Below are 23,221 nucleotides of genomic sequence, written 5' to 3'. Positions count from 1 at the left end.
GCCTGCTGGGTGCTGATGGCTTTCAGAGCCATAATTATCCTAAGTGCAGGTTCTCATTGTAATAAGCAGAGTCTGGTTACTGGTCTCTCCAAGGAGAAAGCCAAGCTATGCTAGTGACAGGTCTGCTGAACTCCATCCTTAATTTTTCTTTCTTAAACCTGGAGAACTGAGGAGTAGAGTAGATCTCAATGCCCTATAAATTAGAACATTCTGAATTTCTGGCCTTTAACTTTGTAGACTGTTAATATTAACTTTTGAGTTCTTGAGAACAAAATTAAGCACATAGCCATTTGTATTTAGGTTACATTGTTTTCATTTCTTTTTGGTTTTTAATGCATGGTTTACTTCAAATGTAAAATATTTAGCATAAAACAAATCCATAGTTCAACAAAGAATGTCTTTGATTGACAGTTTTGCTGTGCACAGTCCTTTACAGTAGAACACAGGTAAGGAGATATATCCTGATGTGTTGGTTTACATGTATATTCAACTTCTAAATTGAAACTATACATCTGAATTTAGGTTGCTGTTTGACCAACAGTGGAGGGAAGATCTACTTTGGACCTATTTCAGTTCATTACCTTGGAGCAACTGTGTACATGGCATAACCTAGCTTCTCACCTAGCAGAACTTATCAGCAGATTTTTAATTGATTATCTCATATATAAGCATAGTAGTGCCTCCTAGCCCTACCACATTGTTATGCCCCACCCCACCCCACAAAAAAATTTACCAGCTGATCATCATTTCATGATTCTGAAATTAAATGAAACATATTTTCCTTTGTCCTTACCTACTCCAACCTGAGAGCTCCAACAGACAAGAATCTTATACCTACAGATTATAGACTATATGCTTCCCCCAGGGTGCCTTTAAATTCTTCAGGCATGCCAACACCTCTGATGTGGGCACACTGGTATGAGGTGGCATGAGCTGTGTGTTAGAAGAAACACTATTAAGTAATTGGTATTTCACCTACTACTGTTTGTGTTTATTTTTTTACTGATATGTTTGATATTATACATTTGAGGATTTCATTAACACCAAAGCTGTTTTTTTCCCAGTAACAACTAGCATTGTCATATACTATAATGAAATGCCTCTTGAGGAAAGTTTGAGAAATAATTAATGAAGAAAAATAAAAATCATCCACAGTCCCACTACTTTTAAACATTTTGGAATATTCCTCTATTCTTTAATGCACTGTATTTTGCTGTGTAATAATGCACACTTTCTGCCCAAATTTTTTGAGGGAAAATAAGGGTGTGCACTATACATGGGTAGTACCTGAAATGCCTTGTATGTGTTCTTGTGTCTTGTAATTTTTGTTACATAAAATTTCTTGTACCATAATATGTTAAAAAATAAATGCTAAAATTCCTTTATAATACAAAAATAAGTAACTGTAGATGAATGAATGAATTAATTGAAAGGAAAGATTTTTTTTCCCCTGAAGTCTGGGCCAAAAATATGGGAGCACAGTATACATGGCAAAATGTGGTATGTGTGTGGTTATATTTACACATTAATGCCATGTAAAGATTGTGTGTCCTGATTTCTTCTGTATCATAAACATTATCATATATAATTTAAAAGTCTTTGTAATCATTATTTTTAATGACCAGTATTCCATTATACTGGGGGTACTATAGTTGTTGAAAAATGATGAGTGAATATCTTCATTATAAATCTTGTTACCATTTAGATTATTAATATAGATTCCAACAAGGTAATCACTGGGTGAAGGGATGTGAGTATTTAAGACTTCGCATATCATCAGATTGCTTTGTAGAAATTTCTGCTGATTTAGATTCCAACCAGAGCTGTGGAGTGCTGACTTCTGCTGCTTGGGCTGCTGAGTTGTCGTTCTGCAGCTCTTCTAGCTCTCCCAGTTCCCAGAAAACGGGATTGTGAGACCTAGAGCTCAGTATATTTCAGTGACCTTTTAGTGGGGGGAAAATCAATAGATATATCTAATTAATGGCTCCTAAAATCTGTTCTTTAACTTGCGAAGCAATTATTTGGGCATCCCAATAACACACAAAAACGTTTGCAAAGTTTAGGGTCTAAAAGAAGGATGTTTTCACACCATTAATTGTACTGTTATTTACTTACTAAATATCTTACTTTGCACAGCTTTTCTGGGAAACATTACTTGAGCTTCCAAACCCTACAGCTGAGAGTTACTTAGGGAGCAGTGAGGGGTTTTTTGGTCAACATTTGAATAACCACGATTCTGACATCCTCCATCTAACATTAGGCACTGTGAAACAACAGACTAACATTTTCCCTGCATACATTATGAACTAGATGATTAGAGTTGGGATTATGGCTAAAAAATAATCCCCTATATCTCAGGTATAGAAATGAACTATGCCTATGTTTGCCAGAAGCTTATCAGGCAGACTCCTCTAAATGGGGAGAAAAGTTCTCAAAGTTCTCAACTTACAAATCTGAGTGGCTACAGTCGGCCCGGAGGGAGAAGTAGACAGGTGTTTTTGAAAACAAAAAAGGCATGGCTTGCCGGCTGTTTATTATTATTAATGAAAGACATCAAAAGAAAAAAATTGTAGTTTCAACTGGAAAGCCTGAGGCTCAAAGGTCAGCCAGAGTAAACAAGAACTCCTATAAAAAGCCATTTACATTCCCTTCATACAAGATTTATTTATGAGGGATCCTTCCAGGAAGAGTCTGACTGAGACTAAAGACTGTTTTGCCAGGATGTCCTGACTGAGCACATTCAGAACATGTGACCAACTGCGTGATCCTAGAAGCCATTCACAAGGTCTTTGCTCTGGAGTGCCTCGGCCTTGGCTTCACTGCTTCTTACCCCATGACATTTGTCAAGGGACCCCCCCCCCCCCCACCACCACCACCACCAAGTATCTGACCACTCAGGCTGTGCCTTTGGGAAACTGTAGAAAAAGTGAGTGCACTTTGGGTTTTTCTCTCTTGGTAAGAGTGTTGTAGAGCTCCAGTGTTGTCTTTATTCTGGCTCAGCATGCCTTTATTTACTGCAATCAGCTACATGCCCAGCACTATTTGGGTACTGTGGAGCAGAGTGGCCTCAGGGCGGTCATGAACCAAAGAAGAGTGAGAATGTGACCTAGGCATGTCTTTGCCATATGAATTTCATAGACAACTTGGAAACCTGGTTTTCTAAGGCCTGTTCCATCACAGACCCTGAGTTGAGGCTCCTTTTCAGACCCCTAGAGGGCACCCAAACCATCATGTTGCCTTAAATTTCGCTAATTTATTTTTACCTAGCTTCCTTTCATGAGTGTTTTTTTCTATGTATAGTCCCTGTTATAAGTGATTTCCACATCTGGGGTCTTTATCTCTCTGACTGTCCAGACTGTGAAAATGACTCATTTTCCTGCCTCTACCATTTCTTTTATTGTAGTTACCCAACTGCCTTCTCCCTCCCTCCCTGTCTCACCCCTGTTCCCCAGCCCCCACCCAAGCTCAGGCTCTGGACTTCTATCAGATTTACCAAAAAAGTTCTTGCCATTGGGTGACTCCCATCAGCTGGCACACAAGTATCAGAGAGAAGCCTCTGACCCCTGACCCCATCTCTGTATCCACCAAAGCAGGACAAAGAGATGTGTGAGGAAGAGAACCCTTATCAAAGCCAAGAGATTAGTGCAGCCTAGAAAGCTCAGTTTTTGTTCAAAGACTGATTATGGTTAAGTATTCTTTTGTGGTCTGTGAGGTATCAAGCTTCCACTTACATCATCCCACATCTATGGAAAATGTGTTTATTAACTGGCAACACCTTTTAACTTTATTGGTTGCCCTGTATGGTTTAATCATAAGATATGATGTGTTATAATTATATAAATAAAATTATGAAACATTTAAACTTCATGTAAAATTCAAGGATAAACTAGTAGAACTTTCATAATAGTACACTGCTTGTGGAATCATGTCCTACAAGAGACCTCCAGGCATGCTCAGTTTCTATGCATGCCTCTAGGAAAGTTGTGTTTATTGAATGCAAAATAATGGACAGATTCCACTAGGACCTACTCCAGCTTGGTGATTAACCAGGAACTATTATTTCAAATAGCTCCTTCTCTGATACTCATGTTGGCTGTTGATATGTCATCAATTAGTCACTTCAACTGTATTCAGAGCATCTCTATTTTATATCCCACAAATACACCGTCAGTAGTCAGGTGACATTTCAAGGAAGAATAGCATCAAGGGATGAAAGCAGCCTGATGTCAGTATTGTTTCCATGTTTTTTACTTGAAGTCAAAGAATATAAATTCATTTTACGTTAGGATTTGGTACCATACCTGAAATTTCACAAAACAGTAGTTTTCCTTATGACCTGTGATGATACACTATATTTTCTAATCTGTTCTACTTATTTCTTTAAATTATTTCTTTAGTCAGTCCAGATCCACCAAATTGATTTCATACACAATGATAGGTGTAATCTGCAATTTGAATAATACCAGTCTAAATGAATTTCCAGTTTTATTTCTCTTATAGTCATGATGGAAAGGGATTAGCAGTTTGATTCAGAGGATGGTAAAGTTTGCTCACCAGTATAACACAGTCCCTTAGAAATGTTCTAGAAAAGGGCATTGGTGGCAGGAATGTGAAAATGCAAGATAATGTTAAAATATGTTTATGTCATCTGCAAGAACTAGGTTCAGACTGAGCCCCTAAATGTATCTGTGTACACAGATACATCTTATAGTGAAAGCCTGCTTTTTGTGATCTGGCATAGCCTTGTTCCTAAAAGATCATTAATAAATATTTGTTATCTGAATGAGTGACAGTGGCACCTACTGGTTTATTTGTAATTCTCGGTTTCTTTAAAAGTACGTGGAAACAGAAAACTTTATCTAATCGTTTCTATGTAAGGGCTGTGTTGGCATTGATCAGAAAGTACTTTAATTGTAGTCTGTCTTCATGGATTGATCCTAAGTTCAACTTGAAATGTACACAGAAGTCATGACTTGTCTTTCAATCCTGGGACCTTGGATCATTTTTCTGGGACTGACTTTTCATCTGAAATGAGTGCTTTGAAATCATTAGTACTCAAATTACTGGAAGTTCTAATTATACTGATTTATTGTCTCCTCTGCATGAACTGTGGATGGCATGACTTGTTAAAAATATGACTTAAATTTAAAGAAAGGCCTCTACTTCCATGATAATGTAGTTTTCTGTTATATTTGCTACATGTTTATAATTATATTGCCTGTCAGTCAATATTAATGGGCAAAGTATATCTGTAATTTGGAAGATGATAACCATGATTTGATCTTGGCAACAGAGCACCTTTGTGCAGGGTGTCAAATGAACATTAGATCAGGCCAAAGCAACCACCAAAACTCTTTCTAGCCCTAAATGTTGTTCTTTATTCAGAGATTCCTCTTTTATGCCACATGCCACTTTTCTTTTTCAGTTTTTACTCTAAACATACACCTACTTCCTCTTCTGCAGGAATGACATCTTCGTGTTCCTGCTGAGCACACGTGCTGGTGGACTGGGGATCAATCTCACTGCTGCAGATACAGTAAGTCATGAGAGCACAGGACACTAGATGTGCATGTTTTCTACTGTAAATATGTTTGGTTGGTGTTGCCCTTACTTTGTATCACAAACTTCTTATTCCTTTGCCTTCAGTTATATTAGACAGTTGTCACACTTTGTCTGGAACAGGAACATTTTAGCTTTCCTTTGGACTTTTCTATCCATTCTGTTGGAATAAATTTTTTATACATTCATTCAGCAGATATTTGGTGCATGCCTACTGTGTGTCTAAACACCTACACTATGTCATTGAGTAAACACTTGGAGCATGTCACTGAATAAACAGACAAAAAAAAATCAGTCAATTTAACCAGGAGCTATAACTGACTGACTCAGGAAGGATTGTTTTATTACTCTTATGCATTATTTCACCATAGGAAGAAATCATATTTTTATCACAAACTTCAAAAGGTGGTTGGAAAGCAATTAAATCGGTAATTAAAATATATATATAAAAGACATTTCATCAAATGGTCTGTCCTTTCATATCCAATCTCCTCAAGGAATACTTGAGCACCTAAAAGGGAGACAATAACATTCCTTTTGAATCTCAGAATTATTCCTAGGATCCAAATGTTTGTTTGTTGTTGTTTTATTTGTTTTTAGAGAGAAGGGAAAGGAGGAAGGAAGAGATAGAAACATCAGTTAGTTGCCTGTCCCATACCCACAACCCAGGCATGTGCCCTGATCAAGAATCAAACCTGCAACTTTTCAGTTTGCACAGTGATGCCTGACCTACTGAGCCATACCAGTCAGGGCAAGATTCAAATATATTTAATAACATTTTCAGTAATCTTGAGACATAAAATGCATAAATGGGAAATTGTTTTGCAGAACACATGCCTCTGAAAAATGTCATTTTATGTGGTGGTTCTGGTGCTTCTCTGTGAAATACAAAACATCAAATTCTCACAAGTATGAGGAGGATGCAAACTCTGGAGCGTCATAGAGAAATGAAATACAAGGTGGAGAGGCTCGAATAGTCTCACAGCAGAGCTGGAACTAGATCCCATATTTTCCTGTCTCCACTCCTAGGCTTGTGTCCAGTCTTTCTTCTTATTGACAATAGCACAGAACTGTCTCCTTTCAAGAATGAAACATTTTGTAATAACAACCATAAGGACTCATCCATACCTTCCTTGGCATTTAAACCTCTTCAGCCAGTTAACCAGGTTGGGACAGGGCCCCAGAGCCTGGGGATCTAGGGTATAGCTAAGTAGATTCTATGTCTTACGTGCACATCATCAGCCTCAGTCATCTTAAGGGATGTCTGTCTTTGGTGACTGTTTTTACAGGTTTTCTGGTGTGGTGATGGCTTGGAGCCATATCAGATAGCAGAAACTTGGCTTTCTCTTTGCCCCTTGCTTCTCTGTAAGCATTTCATACAATTCCAACTTAGTCATACTCTCAATGTGAGTATAAGATTCATTACTTTCTCCTAGCTGATCTTTTGGACTCCAGTCTCAGCCCTCAGCCCCATACCTACTAATTATACCCTTCTTTATTAACCATGCCACTCCCTTGCTTACAACCAGGGAATCTCCGTCATCTATGAAATAAAGTATAAATTCCTTTGCATGGCATACAAGGTCCTTCATTTTGTGGCCTTTGTCTCTCTTTCCAGCCTAATTGCCAGACTATTTCCCCTTCTAAAATTTGTGTTACAGCCCTGGCTGGTGTGGCTCAGTGGATTGAGCACTGGCCTGCAAACTGAAAGCTGGTTGGAACTCTGGTCAGGGCACATGCCTGGGTTGCAGGCCAGGTCCCCAGGTGGGGACGTGCAAGAGGAGGCCAATCAGTGTTTCTCTGGCACATTGATGTTTCTCTCCCTCTCTTTCTAAAAGTAAATAAAAATTTTTTTAAATTTGTTTCAGAAATGATTGATTGACTTACAGCTTTCCTGAATACCCCATCCAGTATCTCACTGTTGCATAAACTGTTCCCTTAGAATAGATTGTTCTTCTTCCACCTGGTAAATTTCAAAACCCCGTTTTTGATCAGGGTTTACTGTGTTATGTGGGCTGGTAAAGCTTCTCTGATAAGATGACATTTGAGCCAAGATCTGAAGAAAGTGAGGAAGTGAGCCAAACATTTATCTGGCAGAAAGAAGAGCATTCCAGGCAGAGGAGGAGATAAATGCAAAGCCCTGAGTTGAGAACATAGTTGGCATAATCAAGCAACAGCAGGCAGCCCTGTGTAGGTGGAACAGAATGAATGAGGGGCAAAGTGATGTGAGATGAGTGTTGCAGAAGCAGATCATGGAGGGCTTAGTAGGCCATAGTAAGGATTTTGAGATGGGAGACCACTGGAAGAATTAAAACAGAAGAGGAATGTAATTTGGCTTGAGTTTTCAGTGTGTCCTTCTGGCTTAGGGGTGGGGAGAACTATAGGGAGAAAGGTAGAAGCAAAAAGTTCAGTTAGGAGTTAAACACAAGGACTAAAACAGTGAAGGTGGTGAAAAATAATTGGAATCAGCGTGTATTTTAAAGGCACAGCCAGTGGAGTTTGCTGCTAGATTGGATGTGGGAATAGAGGAGGTGTGAAGAGAAGTCTAATTTATTTGACCTGAGCATCTGGAATGATGGAGATACGTTACTGATTAAGGGGTATATTGGTGGGGGCTGGGGAGCAGGTTTGATTGGGAGACTCAAAAATTTGGTTTGGGGTGGGTTAAGTTCAAGATTCTTAGCAGACACTAAGTGGCATTGTCACCCAGACAATAGGGTTTGGAGTTCAAGAGAAAGATTGGGGCTGAAGATGTATTTTGGAATCATCAGGTCAGAGATGACCATTTAAGGCCATGGGGCTGGATAAGGTCTATGGTTTCTTAAGGAATAGTCATTCAATTGAGTGATCAAAAAATATGCAGATTTGAGGGGGGCCAAGATCTGCATCCTGCTTCCATTGTTCATATGGTTTGCCTTGTGGGGTTAAGAGCTCCTGCCAGCCACAAAGAACCAAAATAGCCCCTAACACATAGCTAGAAGAGTAGAAATAGGAATTCCCTATTCATGCTGGGGACTAAAGAGAGGTCCTGAATATTCCGAGTTCCCTATTCCAAAATAATTTACATTTAATTTTGAAAGGAGGGCTTCGGGATTCACTTGTAAATTAAAACCTTCTGGAATACTCAGAAAAATGAGATCACAGATTGAAATGAATTCCTAGGTTATGCTTTGTGTGAAGTCAGGTTATACTCTATATTATTAGAAAAAAAAGGCCTTACTGCTTGCCTGGCATTTTTCCTTTGTCCCAAGATTTATTTAGCTTTGGAAGATCCCCAGAACCATTTATGGACAAGGAAGAGGTTAGTCAGCCTAAAATGTCAGTAAAAACTCAGTCTGTCATGATTGAGAATGCATATATAAACATGTGTTTATAAACAGTGGGACTCTGGCCCACTCTGTTAATAAAAACATGGTTTGAGCATGTGATTAATGGCAGCTGCCCTTCACTAGCTGTGTTGTTCTTTGTGTATTCTTGCTGAAGTAGGGATCTCTCTTCATTTGACTTTGTTTGGTGAGGGGTTGTTGTGACCTACTCTGTTTGTTTTTGTTGGTGTCAGACCTGTTTTAAATGCTTACGTGTAGAGAGATTGAGGAGCTTTTGTTCATTGGTAGCAATGTGAGAAGTCCTTTGTCCCTTGAGACAACATGGGACAGTTTTCAGCCCTCCCAAAGGACTGAACTTCCATCCCTTCTCTTGGGGGAGAAAGAGTTCCTTCCACCCTCCAAGTGTTGATCTATTTTGGGGGGAAGGTGAGGAGTTCCTCTTGAAATTTTCCTGTTTTCCATTTCAGTTACTCATCCCCTGCAATTCCTTCTCATTGACCTATATATAGCTAGTGCTCCACCTCACCTGATCTCACCTTCCTGCTGTCGTTCCTGTCCAGTATGGCGTTTACGACTTCATGAAGATGCTATTAATATATTTGCCCTTAGTCATTGCTGGGTCACGCATTGTGGATTGACTTGCTTAATCTTCCTAATTAAGACAGTTGTTTCTAATCCTTTCATTGTTACTTGTTTTTCTGTAGAATGCCTCATTGAGTTCCATAAACTTGATTACCAAACACGGAGTCTTCTCAGTCCACTGTGATTGTCTCCTCGATTCCCAGCCCTACCCCAAGTTTAAGTCATGGTTGATTCAATGTTAATTTTATTGTCAAATGATAACCATACATCTAGTTTGGTTTTTAGTTCTCATTCTTCTTTTAGTTTATTAACTTATACATATTTCATACTCTTTTTCCTGGCTAAGAAGTTTTCCAAATAGAATCTTATGTTATCTCTCTCCCTCCTAAAATCCCTCACGTTTTTTAATCCATTCAAATGATAAATAGCCACTAAATTTGGTGGGGAGGGTGCATGAAATTCAATTGCAAGCCTATCTCCTTAGGCTTTATTTAATCTTCTTACTTATGAGTTCAAAAGAACCCAAGTTGAATCAGGTTTGGTCGACACTGAGATTTCCAGGAAAAATGTAAATGTTAAGGAAGCACCTATGACGTGATTCATAATATAGAACTCCCCATTATGAATTGGTGCTGAACCAATTCATAGTTGTCCATTCATAGATTTAGTTGTAAATTCATAGATTTAGTTGTCCATTGCCTCAGGCTTGGACAACTAAAAGTTCTGTGTTTTAGGTGTGACATCAGCTCTCCTTTTCCACATTTTGGCATGTTAAGCAAGTAATGTTTCCCCCTAGTCCAATTGGTGATTTTTTGTTTTGTTTTTGTTTTGTTTTAAGATTTTGTTCATTTATTTTTAGAGAGAGGGGAGGGAGAGAAACATCAACTGGTTGTCTCTTGCACGCCCCCCAACTGGGGACCTAGTCTGTAACCAAGGCCTATGCCCTGACTGGGAATTGAACCAATGCTTTCAGTTCATAAGCCAATCCTTAATCCACTGAGCCACACCAGCTAGGGCAAGTTGTCTCCTTTTATTAACTATTTTCTCTTCTTCTTGAAAGTTTAAACTGGGTTTTCTAGAATTTTGCATATCTTATCGAAGCTCCCAAACTTCCTGTGGTCAGGTTTGCTATGCTCCTCTACAAGTGAAAGCATTGTGCACTTGAAAATCCTAGGTCTGTAGACATTATGGATTAACATAAGTTTTCACTACAATATATTTCTTCAGCAGGCAGTTTGTCATTTCTCCCCAAGAATTCTATATTAAAACTTGAGGGATCGTACCTCATATAGAAGCAAGACAAAGGGAACACCAGTGGGGTTTAATTAGTAGAGGCAAAGCATTGAAATGCTGATGCTGCCCTGGCCAGGTTGCTTAGTGGTTGCAGTGTCATCCTGAACACCACAAGGTTGCAACTTCAGTTCCTGGTCAGGGCATGTACCTAGGTTGCATGGATTCAATCCCTGGTCGGGGCATGTTTTAAGAGGCTACTGATTGATGTATCTCACATTGATGTTTCATTCTCTCCCCCTTCCTCTTTCTAAAATCAATAAACATATCCTCAGGTGAGGATTAACAAAAAGGAAATGCTGATGCCTTTTGTTCATCTTCACCTGAAGTCTAAATTCTTCATAGAATAGAAGAATTGCCTCCATTTTTAATGAAAGAACAAATAAATCATTTAGGAATAGTGTTAAGCAATGGGGAAAGCATCATAGAAAAACAGTTTCAAGAGAGACAAATCACTATTCAGTTTACATTTTAGGCTCTAACTTTGTTTGTTTGTTGTTTGTTTTGTTTTTAAGACTTAGAGATAGGGAAGGGAGGGAGAAAAAGAGGAAGAGAAACATCTATCACTTGCTTCTTGCACACCCGCAATTGGAGACCTGGCCCCAAATCAAACCAGTGACCTTTCAGTTTGCAGGCTGATGCTCAACCCACTGAACCATATGAGCCAGGGCGGCTCTGTCCAGTATTGAGATGTTCTAGTATCAGTCAATTAGTATCTATGGGATTCTAGTTTGCACTGATGGATCTTGTCTGTCCTCTGATAACTGTAGATGGGCAGATATTTTAAATAGTGCCCATGAAATAATTGGACAATTATAGAAGAAGTGATTAAATGGAAACTTGGACCAGAGTAGGAAATGCAAGGTGTTGTTAATAGAGCAGGTTGTGGGGGAGAGACTTTTTTTTTTTGATTTTTTTTATTTTTTTGAGAGAGGGAGGAGGATAGAGAGAGAGAGAGAGACATCAATGTGCAGTTGCTGGGGGTTATGGCCTGCAACCCAGGAATGTACCCTGGCTGGGAATCGAACCTGGGACACTTTGGTTCCCAGCCCGCGCTCAATCCACTGAGCTACGCCAGCCAGGGCGGGGAGAGACTTTTAATGCTATTAGCTCAGGCCAGTCTCTTTCTAATTTATAAGATGAAGGAAATGCATAGGGTTTTAGTGAAAATTTAATGAGATATGTGTACACACTAGTGCCAGACACATTTTAAGTGCTCAACAGATTTTAGCTATTATTATTTCTAATAGAAATTCATGAGGAGTAGCAAAAGGAGACATCGTTATAGGCAGGAGAAATGAGGGAGGCCTTCTTGGACATGGTGAAGCTTGAACAGAATCAAAGGACCAACAGAGAAGAGATGAGGATTCTAGGTCAGAAAATCAGCTTGAGCAACAAGTGGTACAAACAAGTGAAATACAAGTGAAGAACACTGAAGAGACCCATCTGATGAAAGGGAAAGGGTATCTTTGTGTTAGGAAAGAATAGAAATGAAGCTGACTCAGTGTAGTAGTGCCTGATTATTAAGGGGAGTTTAGACTTGATGTGTTATGGCATAGCTGGTGGAGAGGAGAGTAGTCTGGAATGGTAACCAAAGTAGGCTAAAACCTAGGAAGCACTAGTGAGCTGGTCTGAGAGCATTAGTGAACCAGACATAGGTGGTAAGCACCTAGTCCAGAATAGGGACAGGGATACTATAAAAGAATGGGTTCACTTTTTAAGAAACACTGGCTGGACTTGGTGACTTGATTAAATATAGGGAGGATGCATGAGGGATGAGGGCCATTTTGAACTGGCTTTCTTGCAAGGGGTCCACTATGTTGGATGGTGGCCTCAGGACTGAGGACTCAGGAGCCTGTTGGTTTTAGGATCACTTATGGGATGGGAAGGGGGCAGTGTTTTTTGTTGTTGTTAGTTGTTGTTTAGCAAACTAGAGTGGCCAAGGAACTTTTGAATATGTCTTCCCTAGTATTCAAGGGATAAGAAATGACCCTGTTGGTGGGAGCCTGAGAAATCAAGAAAGCCATATGTGTCTCATATCACAGTAGGCCTAATGTGAAAGAGGAGGCTCTCCCATTCCTCACATCCCAGGCCTGCCGCATATTTGGGCTGTAATCTTGGATAAATTCTCTAATTCCTCTGTGCTTCAGTTTCCTTATCTCTAAAATAGGGTCTCGTGCCCTGGCTGGTGTGGCTCAGTGGTTGAGTGCTGGCCTGCAAATCAAAGGGTCACTGGTTTGACTCCCACACAGGGCACATGCCTCGGTTGTGGGTCAGGTCCCCAGTAAGGGGCATGCGAGAGGCTATCATACATCAATGTTTCTCTCCCTTTCTGTCTCCCTCCCTCCCTCCCTCTAAAAAATAATAAATAAATAAATTTTTTAAGAAAAAACAAAATGGAGTCTTAACAGTACCTAAAACATAGTGATTATGTGATTTAAGTGTATGAATACACTAAAAGTACCCAGAACAATGACTGGCAAATAGTAAGTTGTAAGTGTTAACTTTTTTTTTAAAAGTCACTCAATCCACTGAATAACACCAGCCAGGGCTAAGGGTTAACTATTAATATTATTGCGGTTCCATCTTTTTAAATGAAAATTTGGGGGGAAAGTTCATAGTATGTTACTTGCCCAGGGCAAGTGAAGGATTGGCTTGGTTTTATAATGCATACCTGCTCATCTTTATGTTGTAGGAAAAAAACCTGACTTCAAACATTGCAAAGAGATGAGAGGCTGGGTTGCTGTCAGAATTCCTGGTTTTATGCTAAGAGTGCCTCAGCCTTTGCTGTATTCTTGTCCTGCCTGTACAGGTGATTTTTTATGATAGCGACTGGAACCCCACTGTGGACCAGCAGGCCATGGACAGAGCCCACCGCCTGGGGCAGACAAAGCAGGTTACCGTGTACCGGCTCATCTGTAAAGGCACCATTGAAGAACGCATCTTACAGAGAGCCAAGGAGAAGAGTGAGGTAAGCATGAGGCAAAGGAAGTACTACACTGGTGAATAAAATAGTCCAGTCACATTGGCTAGACTAAGATTCTTGCCTTTTGTTAGTCTGAAACAGCTACATTTGGGGGGATAGAAAATAAAATCAGGAGGAAAAAAGAGGAAGGAAAAGAAACAGAAGAACAGGTCCTATATAGTAGTGATCTCTACTGCCCTGGTTGTTCCTTACTCCTTTTCCACCACAACGGTGTTTACATCTTAGGTTTGGCTGTTCTTGTGGAGAGGACCGCAGACATGGCCCGTGTTCGACATACTCTCACATTCAGGGAAGAAGGGATAATATCTGAACTCTTGCCTAGTTCTCTGAGCCTCTGAATTGTATGCCAAATTTGCTAATTTCCAAAGAAATTATTGTTTGGATATTTTTCCCCATTTTGATTATTATTGAATCTTCTAGCTATCAGTTGCCCAAGCAAAGAAGTTCTTATTGTCCTTTCTGTTAGAAATGGATGAGCCAGTAGGATGAATAAAAAAGAAGTAGGGAATTGAGGGCCCTCACCAGAAGAGTGAGCAGGATGTTTTTCTTTTGGAGATTTGCCAAGATAGAATGGATGCCTGGTTATGACATTTTGATCTGCTTTTATATAGAGCGAATGGTGATTTCTGGTGGGAACTTCAAACCAGATACCTTGAAACCCAAAGAGGTGGTTAGTCTCCTTCTAGATGATGAAGAATTGGAAAAGAAATGTACGTACCCTAAACTCTTACGAATGCTCTCTCCTCCCTACAGAAGATGTTTGCCTGGCCCCACACTTCTAAAGAAGGAAGAGGCTCTTGGCTCTGTGCCAGGTGTAGGCGAAGCCAGACTATTTGGGGAGAAACATTTTTATGTTAATATTTTGTATTAAAACCAAAAGACATGTTATGGATTAGAAGGTAAAATTCGCATATATTTTTAAATATGACTTCAAACAAATTTGCACCAGGAAGGCTATATCCCTAGACTCCTCAGCAGTAATATATTTACTTTGTTCTGCCTAGAGAAATCTTTTTGAAGATGGAGAAGTGCACTGCTGTACCATACAAACCATTCTCCTTTATATCTGGCTCTTGAGAACAATGGGTTTCACACTCACCTTGTGAGCCTCTGAGGACTTCTGCAGCATCGCATCAGAAAATGCAGTGAAGCTCCTGTCTTGTGTGCTCACATTTGCCACCACTTTCTAAAAACATTTTGGAATTCAAAAGCACACTTGATGGCGTAGCTCAGTGGATTGATCACGGGCTGCAAACCAAGTGTTGCAGGTTTCGATTCCCAGTCAGGGTACATGCCTGGGTTGCAGCTATTACCCTCAGCAACCGCACATTGAGGTTTCTCTCTCCTCTCTCTCATCTCTCTCTCTCCTCTCTCTCACCTCCTCTCTCTCCTCTCCTCTCCTCCCTCCTCTCCTCTCTCTCTCCACTCTCTCTCTCTCTCTCTCTCTCTCTCCCTTCCCTCTCTAAAAATAAATAAATAAATAAAATCTTTTAAAAAAGCACACTTGACCTGTGTAGCACAGAGCTGTTGAAAGACTGAAAAAAAGGAAAAAGAGTAAAGGCAAGGAAAGGCCTATAATAATTAAACTGAATCATGGTTGGAACCAAAAACAACCTGTTATGAATCTAAAAACTTGGTTCCTTCTCCAAGTTAGAAAACTACAAGTTATCTGCCTTGGACAGATAGAAGTGTTACTTTGGGATATAAATATCAAAAGATATGGCCACTTCAGTTTCAAAGAATAGGATTATGATTGCCCCAGGTATTTCATCAGAGCTTTTTTTTATTTTCCTGATAGTAAGATTGCGGCAAGAAGAGAAACGGCAGCAGGAAGAAACTAATCGAGTCAAAGAGCGCAAGCGCAAGCGGGAAAAATGCAGAGAAGGTACCTCACTCAGACTTGGGGTGGCTGACAAGGACTGAAGGGGAGAGCTGGGTGGTACTTACAAAGAGGCTTCAGAGTACATGTCTTGTCATCTCGGTTGCTGGTTGGTTATCCAGCTCAGCTGCGTGTGATACGTAGCAGTTCTGTGCTTCTTGACATTTGATTAGAAATGCAGCCACAGTAGGCCTGTACTCCCAACACAAACTCACCCTGTCTGTAGTCACATGTAATGATGGAAGCCGTCTGTCAGGGTGTTAAACAAAATTATAAGGCTAATGTGGGTAAGATAGATGCCACATTATTAGATTCCACAGAATCTTAGAAAGAACTTCAGGGGTCATTAGATCCAGTCCTTCTACCATGATTCTGCTAATGTATCACAGTGTCCTCTACTGTTGGAAAAATACATCTCTGGCCAGTCTAGTTCTGTACATCTCTTTTTCTCCAACTTATGCCAAGGATTTGGTTTGTTTTTGTCTCCCTTCTGACATTTCTGCTTGAGCCCACCAGGCTAACTGCAGAGTGGAAAGTAGTTTCCCCACATTTCTCCCTATCTTGCTGTTTCTGCTAAAGTATTATATTAGTAATCCTTATCCCCAGCCCTCCTTGACATGTAAATCTGATGTGAGGCCCTCCAGACTTGTTCTTATTTCGGGAGTTAGCCCATTAGTTCTGACTGGATTCCAGGACTTATACGTCCAAGAATTAGTGGTTTAGAACTACTTTACTACATTCTAGAAGTTATTTTTCCTGGTGGGTCTGCCCTGCCTTTGGGTTGCACTGCCTTTCTCCTCTTCCCCAACCCTGGTGTAGCCCCCTCTTGAACAAGTTAGCCTCCTGAGCTTCAGGCATTTCTGTAGCCCTGGGCCCTCGAGTCTGACAGTTGCATGTGCCTCATTTTCTTGGACTGTTTGGTTTATCTGAGCATATTGCTTATCCAGCCACATGTTAAAGTTTGTTTTCAGTGAAGGTCAGCTTCTTCCCCTTACCCACACTTGTATTGGACCTCATGTCCAACCATACGACCTTGATGGTCAGCAACCTAGAAGCCTACGTATATTATATGCTCATCTTCCAGTAGATACACTGACTCTGTTTTAAAGTCCACACCCTTGATTGTACCTTTTGCTAAGCAGAACTATTACCAGCCTGAAGAATGCCCCTCGTACACACTATAGTTATAAACCTGAGAAGTCCCAGGAATGAAGGATCATGTTCCTCTTAGCCTGGGCTGCCTTCTCTACCCAGTTCCTCAGATTCTCTTTTATGACTCCACCCTCACATCTCTAACCCATTACTTAATACTATTTAGTATTGAAATAGCTTTAACACTCACAAACGTTATCAAAAGAGAAAAGATGTTTTTTTCATCCAGGACATTGTAGGGATTACTGGGTTAGCATCAAATGCCATCCGTGCTCTGAGCATAGAAGTTTCAGATAAATACCCAGTGATAATATAAGCTACACAAAGGTATACCATATTAATCCTAATAGAGGTGTAGAAACAAAGGCAGTTAGGTACAGTAGGTGGATATGGTCCCCAGAATTCTCCAAGTACATTGTGTGACTGATTCCAGGTCTCTAGTCTGTGACAGAGCCCTACTGAACTTGATTCTAGAAATCTTTAAGTATAGCTCAGTCACTCAACCCTCAAGCTTTTACATGTAAATTGAGGAAAAATGACAAAATCTATTATTCCTTGGGTATAGTAAGAACCTTCGTTCTTATGCATATTTAAAAAGAAGGCAGAGTAAAAATAGATGTACAGAAAATATACTAAAGACATTAGCCCTCCCTCTTACAAGACTACATCAGTTCAACCCCTGTCCATTGCAGCTGCTTGGATGCACCACAGGCTAGCTGTGCACTTTGACCCATGAGGAGTGGGCTTGGTGCAGTTGTGGTTTGGTGCGACTGGCCTGCCTTTCAGTCTGTGTTATTGTGGCAGAACATACACAAACTCTTATAAAGCCATCCTTTCCACCTTTCGTATGAGGTTTTTCCTTAAAAATAGACTAATTGCAAAAAATGAAATGTAGAAGTTTACAAAGTCAAGTTTCTATCATTAATTTTGTCTCTGACTCCACTTTTTTTGTGTGTGTGCCTATCTCCATGATTTGTCCATACTTCTTGTTTTGTGTGTTTCCAGAAGAAAAAGGAAGATGAATTGGATGGAAAGCGGAGAAAGGAGGGTGTGAATTTGGTGATCCCATTTGTCCCCTCGGCTGATAACTCCAACCTCTCAGCTGATGGGGACGACTCCTTCATTAGCGTGGACTCAGCCATGCCCAGCCCTTTCAGTGAGGTGAGGCTCCTGTTAGATGCCTTCATCACAGTGGGGGGACTGTCCTGACCTTGTAGGCTTTGCTTCTCCTGGAGTCCTCCTGCCTTTTAGAAGGGGGTTGCACATGGAATCCATAAGGAAAAAAGCAAATGAGAACAGGCTGCTTCTCTGGAATCAAAGCAGGGTGTCTAACCCTCAGGAGTGAAGCCAGGCAGGAGAGGGAAGTAGTGGCTGGACCTCAGGAACACACCCTCATGTGGGTCAAAGGGCCAGGAGCTGTGGGCACAAGGACTAGTGGTGGTGGTCTTCATCCTTCCTCCTCTAGATTTCCATCAGCAGTGAGCTGCACACTGGCTCCATTCCCCCTGACGAGAGCAGCAGTGACATGCTGGTCATCGTGGATGACCCAGCCTCTTCAGCACCTCAGTCTCGAGCCACCAACTCTCCCGCTTCCATAACAGGCTCTGTCTCAGACACAGTGAACGGTAAGTGATGCTGTTGCTCTGTAGGACTTGGACCTGGTCCACTGCCTCAAGAAAAGCATTGGTTTAGATGTGAGATAAGGTCCTGATTCCTTCTAGGATAATGGTGTTTTCTACTTTCTTTAAAGAAGCATGGCGTGGAGCAAAGAGAATTTGTTGGCTCATTCTTTCATTAGCTTTGTCAGAGTGAAAAGAAGAAAGAAGGTTTAAGGAAAGCAAAATGATAACTTTATAAAGCTTCAAACTTCTTTGTTTTCTTCCATACCTCACCCTTATTTTTGCTGGTTTAGTTAGCTTTTCGGGCCCTTCCTGACTTTGTTCTGTGGGGCCCAGTGTTGCTACTGTTTGAGGAGCTCTAGGTTTAAAATTTGGGAGTCGAAGGTGACTCTCTGAGGCATACACATATTGTAGAGTGCGGGTGAGTATCGGGCAGCCAGTCCCTGGGGTTCGTTTAGAGATGATCTCATTTAGAGAAGAGATTTCAGGAATAATGGAACCACTCTTGAGGAGTCAGCCTGTTTTAGCTGTCCAGAAGTCCTACTAACTCTTTGTGACTTGGTGGCCCAGCCACTGAATGAGGACACAGACTTCCCTTAAGGTCCTGAAACAAACACCCTTAGAGGCAGCCTTCCCTGTCAGGGGAAGATTCTGTTAACACATGAAGAAATTGACTTTTTTTACTTTTGGCCCATTTGTTTCCATAGGAATTTCGATTCAGGAAATGCCAGCTGCAGGACGTGGTCACTCAGCCCGAAGCCGAGGCCGCCCTAAGGGTTCAGGAAGCACAGCCAAAGGAACAGGGAAGGGCCGAAGCAGAAAGTCCACCGCGGGCAGTGCTGCCGCAATGGCAGGAGCCAAAGCGGGGGCTGCGGCAGCCTCTGCGGCCGCCTATGCAGCATACGGGTACAACGTGTCTAAAGGTATGGAGGCCCAGGGGGCTGTGCAGGCTCCATGCTGGTCAGGCAGTCCGGAGGCTCAGTTGAACATTCTGCAGGTAGAGCGGGTACGACACCTGCAGGCCAAGGAAGCTCTTTTCAAGACCCCATGTGGGGCCCTGCTTCTCTGTGGAACAGTCCTGACTCCCCTTGTCCTGCGAGGTGGAAGGATCTGTGAAAAGGCAGAGCTGAATATGTGGACTATACTACTTTAAACAGTCAGAATTTTCCTGCTTGAGAACCAATGTTTTTTCCGAGACCCATATTTCAGTAATTGCATTTCAGTAGTCCAGGCTAGCATACTTAACATTTGCCCGGCAGTGGTGATCCATCACCTTGGGCACTCAGTGCCGTGCGAAGCAGCATAACACATGGACCCTGCTCTTGAGTGTATGAGAACAGTGAGGAGAAGCTGTACATGGAATGTGTTTAACAGCAGTACAGGGCAATATATGTGTACTGAGTGAAAAAAGGGAGAGAGGCCGAATTGTGGTTGTAGACCAGAAGAAGGAACCATGGACCTGAAGACAAAGTAGCCAGACTGTGGTTCAGAAAGAAGGAGAAGGATGCCAGGGATTTGGACTGGCGACAGAGTGTTGGTGGTGACGAGGCATACTGGGGGGCCACCAAGCAGATCAGTCAGGCTACATTAAAGAGGAGTCATGGGAGTCAAGGCTAGCAAGACGAGACCTGGTAAGCAGAGTTTATCAGGGGTGTGACACGGGGCTCTGGAAGATTTGAGAAGGGAAGCGGCTGTTGTGGCCATGACAGGTGGAGGATAGTTACAGCGATGGAATGTAGGGCCTCCAAGATGGTAGAAGGGGGGCCCCCATTTACAGACCTCTGGACCCATTTAAAACATGGGCTTAGTGTTTAGTTCATATGGCTTTTGTGGCAAAGAAGGGCATATGGAAGAGAGAATGCTCAGTGTTAGTCACCTCCCTTTCTCCTGCTGCAGGAGTGTTGGCTTTCACTTATTTGTTCATTCAGCAAATGTGAAGATAAGAGCCTAGGCCACTATTTCTTAACCCTGATCACATCTGTGGAAAACAGCAATCTTGCCAGGATCTCACCCACGATGGGCAGAAATGACACTCATCAGGCTTTCTCCTGGAGACCTGACCTGAGAAGAGGGCTGGAGGGCAGGGGGGCCAACAAGGAGTAGTTTCAAAAGAACAATCAGCAGTGCTCAGTAACTGGAATTGGAAAGCAAGGAAGGAACTACTTTAGGGATTACTTGCAGTTTCTGCTGTGAATGAGAAATATGTCGGCCCAACACACACTTAGAGTTCTTTCTAGCAAAGTAAAACCAGTGCACAAGAAACGATCGAATACCATTTTAGACAGTGTGCTATCAGATGTAAGGGGATTTGCCTCACACAAGGAAAGAAGAGTTCACTGTTGCCCCAGAAGCCATCACTGAAGACAAGACATTGGAACTGGGTCCTTGAGGTGGCAGGGCTCGGAGAACAGCGCCAGGAGAACCATGCAAGTGTGAACACAGGACAGAGTGGGCAGCCTCCTGCCCTCTGACTGGACTGGGGAGTGGAGAACATCCTCTGAAATTAATAGCAGCTAATCACAAGTGGTGTCCCAGGTTGAAAAAAGGAATGTCAGAAAGTGCACAAGTGCCTAGTAAGTTAGAGCTCACCCTCGCCCTCGGCTCCCCCACACTGGTAATGTGTGCTCCATCCTTGAACGCCAAGGTGCTGTCTTACTCCCTGTCGATGCGGTAATGTAGAGAGGCCTGGGCAAGTGTTGTATTTCTCTTAAAAATACATCCCTCTTACTGTAAAAAAAAAAAAAAAGTTGACAAAGCAAGCAAATATGCGAAGAAGAGCAGGGAGGATTCCCCCATGACCTCTCTTCCAGCCCAGACGTCAATAAAATAACCAAGGTCAGGCCTGAGGCAGCTCAGACAGGATGGTGCTTACACTCTTGTTTTCACTCCGTCCCCACAGAATCTCTGCCAGCAGTCCTCTGCAGACATCTATGGTTCGGCCTGCTGGCCTTGCTGACTTTGGACCTTCAAGCGCCTCTTCTCCCTTGAGTTCTCCTTTGAGCAAAGGAAATAATGTTCCTGGGACTCCCAAGAGCCTCCACTTGACCAGCAGCCTAGCCCCAGACTCCCTGGTCCGGAAACAGGGCAAAGGCACCAACCCATCTGGAGGACAGTAACCACCTGGGCCCTCCAACTTCCTTCAGCCAAACCACATGCTAGAGTTCTGGCCTGCAAATGGTCTTTGGATGGCTTGCCCAGTGCGCATCTCACAGGTCAGAGGGCAGAGATGACCAGTTGCAGCAAGTGAAGGACAGGCAGGGTGGTTAGTGTGAGCACTTTTATCACCTGTGTCTCAAGAGGAGTGCTCAGGGGTTGCCTGTTGGAAGAGGCCCAAGGACAGGGATCAACCCTGTAGCATCTCAGATGAACTTTAGAGCCACGTCTTAACCTCATACTGAGGAAGGACCATCCACAGACCGCCCCCTGTGGATGCTCAGGCACGCTCTCCATCCCATTCCGCTCTTCAGCTCTGGTCATGTCCCTTGCAAAGGCTCCACAAGTGCTATGAAGAGCCTTCCACAGTGGAAACTTCTTTCAGGGCTGGGATTTCCTATAGGGCTAGGAAGGGAGGAAATCATGTATCTGGCATCCCCAGTCTTTGGGCATCTCCCCAGGTCTCCAAATGCCATTCATCAGATGGTCACGGCTAAAGAGAGCAATGAGTACAAAACAAAGGTAGTGGCTTGTGAGGGCAACTGACGGCTAGAGGAAGCATGCCTGGAGGCAGTTGTTTTCCTAGCATTTCCTTCCCTGTCCTGCATGGTTCACACCAGAGAACCTCCAGGTTCCACCAGCAACAGTAGCAGCAGCTCCCACCTTGGGACTCCCAGAAGCCAGTAAAGAGACCAGGAGCCACCTCAATCAGCAGGACATCCTCACTGCCCCTCTTACGGACTCCCCTTGCCCTTCCTGAATGCACAGTCTCCCCACCCTTGCCCTTCAGCCCCCGCTTGGCTGTATGCACTGTCTGTATTGCACTGAGAAAGGAAGGGACAGCAGGAGTGAGGAGGAGAGGATGGAGAGAGGGCAAGCTCGGCAACCGACCCTCCAGCCTGGGGCCACCTGAGGCCGCTTCCCTCCAAGAGAGGCAAAGGGGTGGTGTGGCGAGGGAGGCGTTTCTGCCTGCCCCCAGCCTGAATGTTCCTGGTGGAGCAGGTGCTTCCGGGCGAGCCAGCCTCTAATTTGCACACCTGAAAATCGCGGAATTGAGTTTAGATAGATTGATTTTTAAAACTTTTTTGGAGTAGGGGTGGTAGGGGAATCATTTAATTTAAATCATTAAGATTCCCTCTGCCCAAACCCAGACTCCTGTGTACAGAAGCTATTAGAGGGAATCAGAAAAATGCCAAGCCTTTTTTCTCTTTGAATGGTGCTGTCTATTTTTATAACTGAACTTGTACATATGTATAAAGAGAGACACATCTTTCTTTTACTAACTGGAGAAAAAAATCTTAAATAAAATGGAGTGAGATAATTTTATGTAAATCGGGGTGTCCTGTGGTCTTTACAGTGATCCCTCTGTGGAGGCTGTGGGGCTCTTGATGGGGGTGGGTGGCAGGATGAAGGGGAGACATCCCCCCATTGTTCCTGTGGTCAGGCAGGACAGGGATCAGTGGGACAAGGATGTCCCCATGGTGTTTCCTCAGTGGCATTTTAATGGTGTTTAGGGATGTGCCCGACATGCCTGAAGCCAAGGCCCTCGGGGGGTGTGGGCTCATTAGGACTCAGGGTCTAGACTCCAGAACTTTAGGTATGAGCAGCTTGGCTTGCCCACCCCGAGGCAGTTACATGGTGTAATACTGACAGGCTTTCTCCTAACCACAGGTGA

General features: G+C 42.4%; 1 protein-coding gene across 1 annotated transcript in view; it reads left to right on the top strand.

Annotated features, from left to right (window-relative positions):
* Positions 1-22,878, top strand: part of INO80 (INO80 complex ATPase subunit) — a 127,071-nt gene extending 104,193 nt beyond the window's left edge. The window contains 9 exon segments of the mRNA XM_036017321.1: positions 5,464-5,536; positions 13,570-13,732; positions 14,355-14,453; positions 15,542-15,628; positions 16,594-16,661; positions 17,780-17,935; positions 18,240-18,399; positions 19,101-19,316; positions 21,292-22,878. Of these exon segments, the coding sequence (XP_035873214.1) occupies positions 5,464-5,536; positions 13,570-13,732; positions 14,355-14,453; positions 15,542-15,628; positions 16,594-16,661; positions 17,780-17,935; positions 18,240-18,399; positions 19,101-19,316; positions 21,292-21,509 (1,240 nt within the window). The 3' untranslated portion in view covers positions 21,510-22,878.
* The last annotated feature ends 343 nt before the right edge of the window (positions 22,879-23,221 follow it).

The sequence above is a fragment of the Phyllostomus discolor genome, chromosome 1 (assembly GCF_004126475.2).
Source record: "Phyllostomus discolor isolate MPI-MPIP mPhyDis1 chromosome 1, mPhyDis1.pri.v3, whole genome shotgun sequence".
Taxonomy (NCBI): Eukaryota; Metazoa; Chordata; class Mammalia; order Chiroptera; family Phyllostomidae; genus Phyllostomus; species Phyllostomus discolor.
This window is presented reverse-complemented; position numbering and strand designations above follow the sequence as displayed.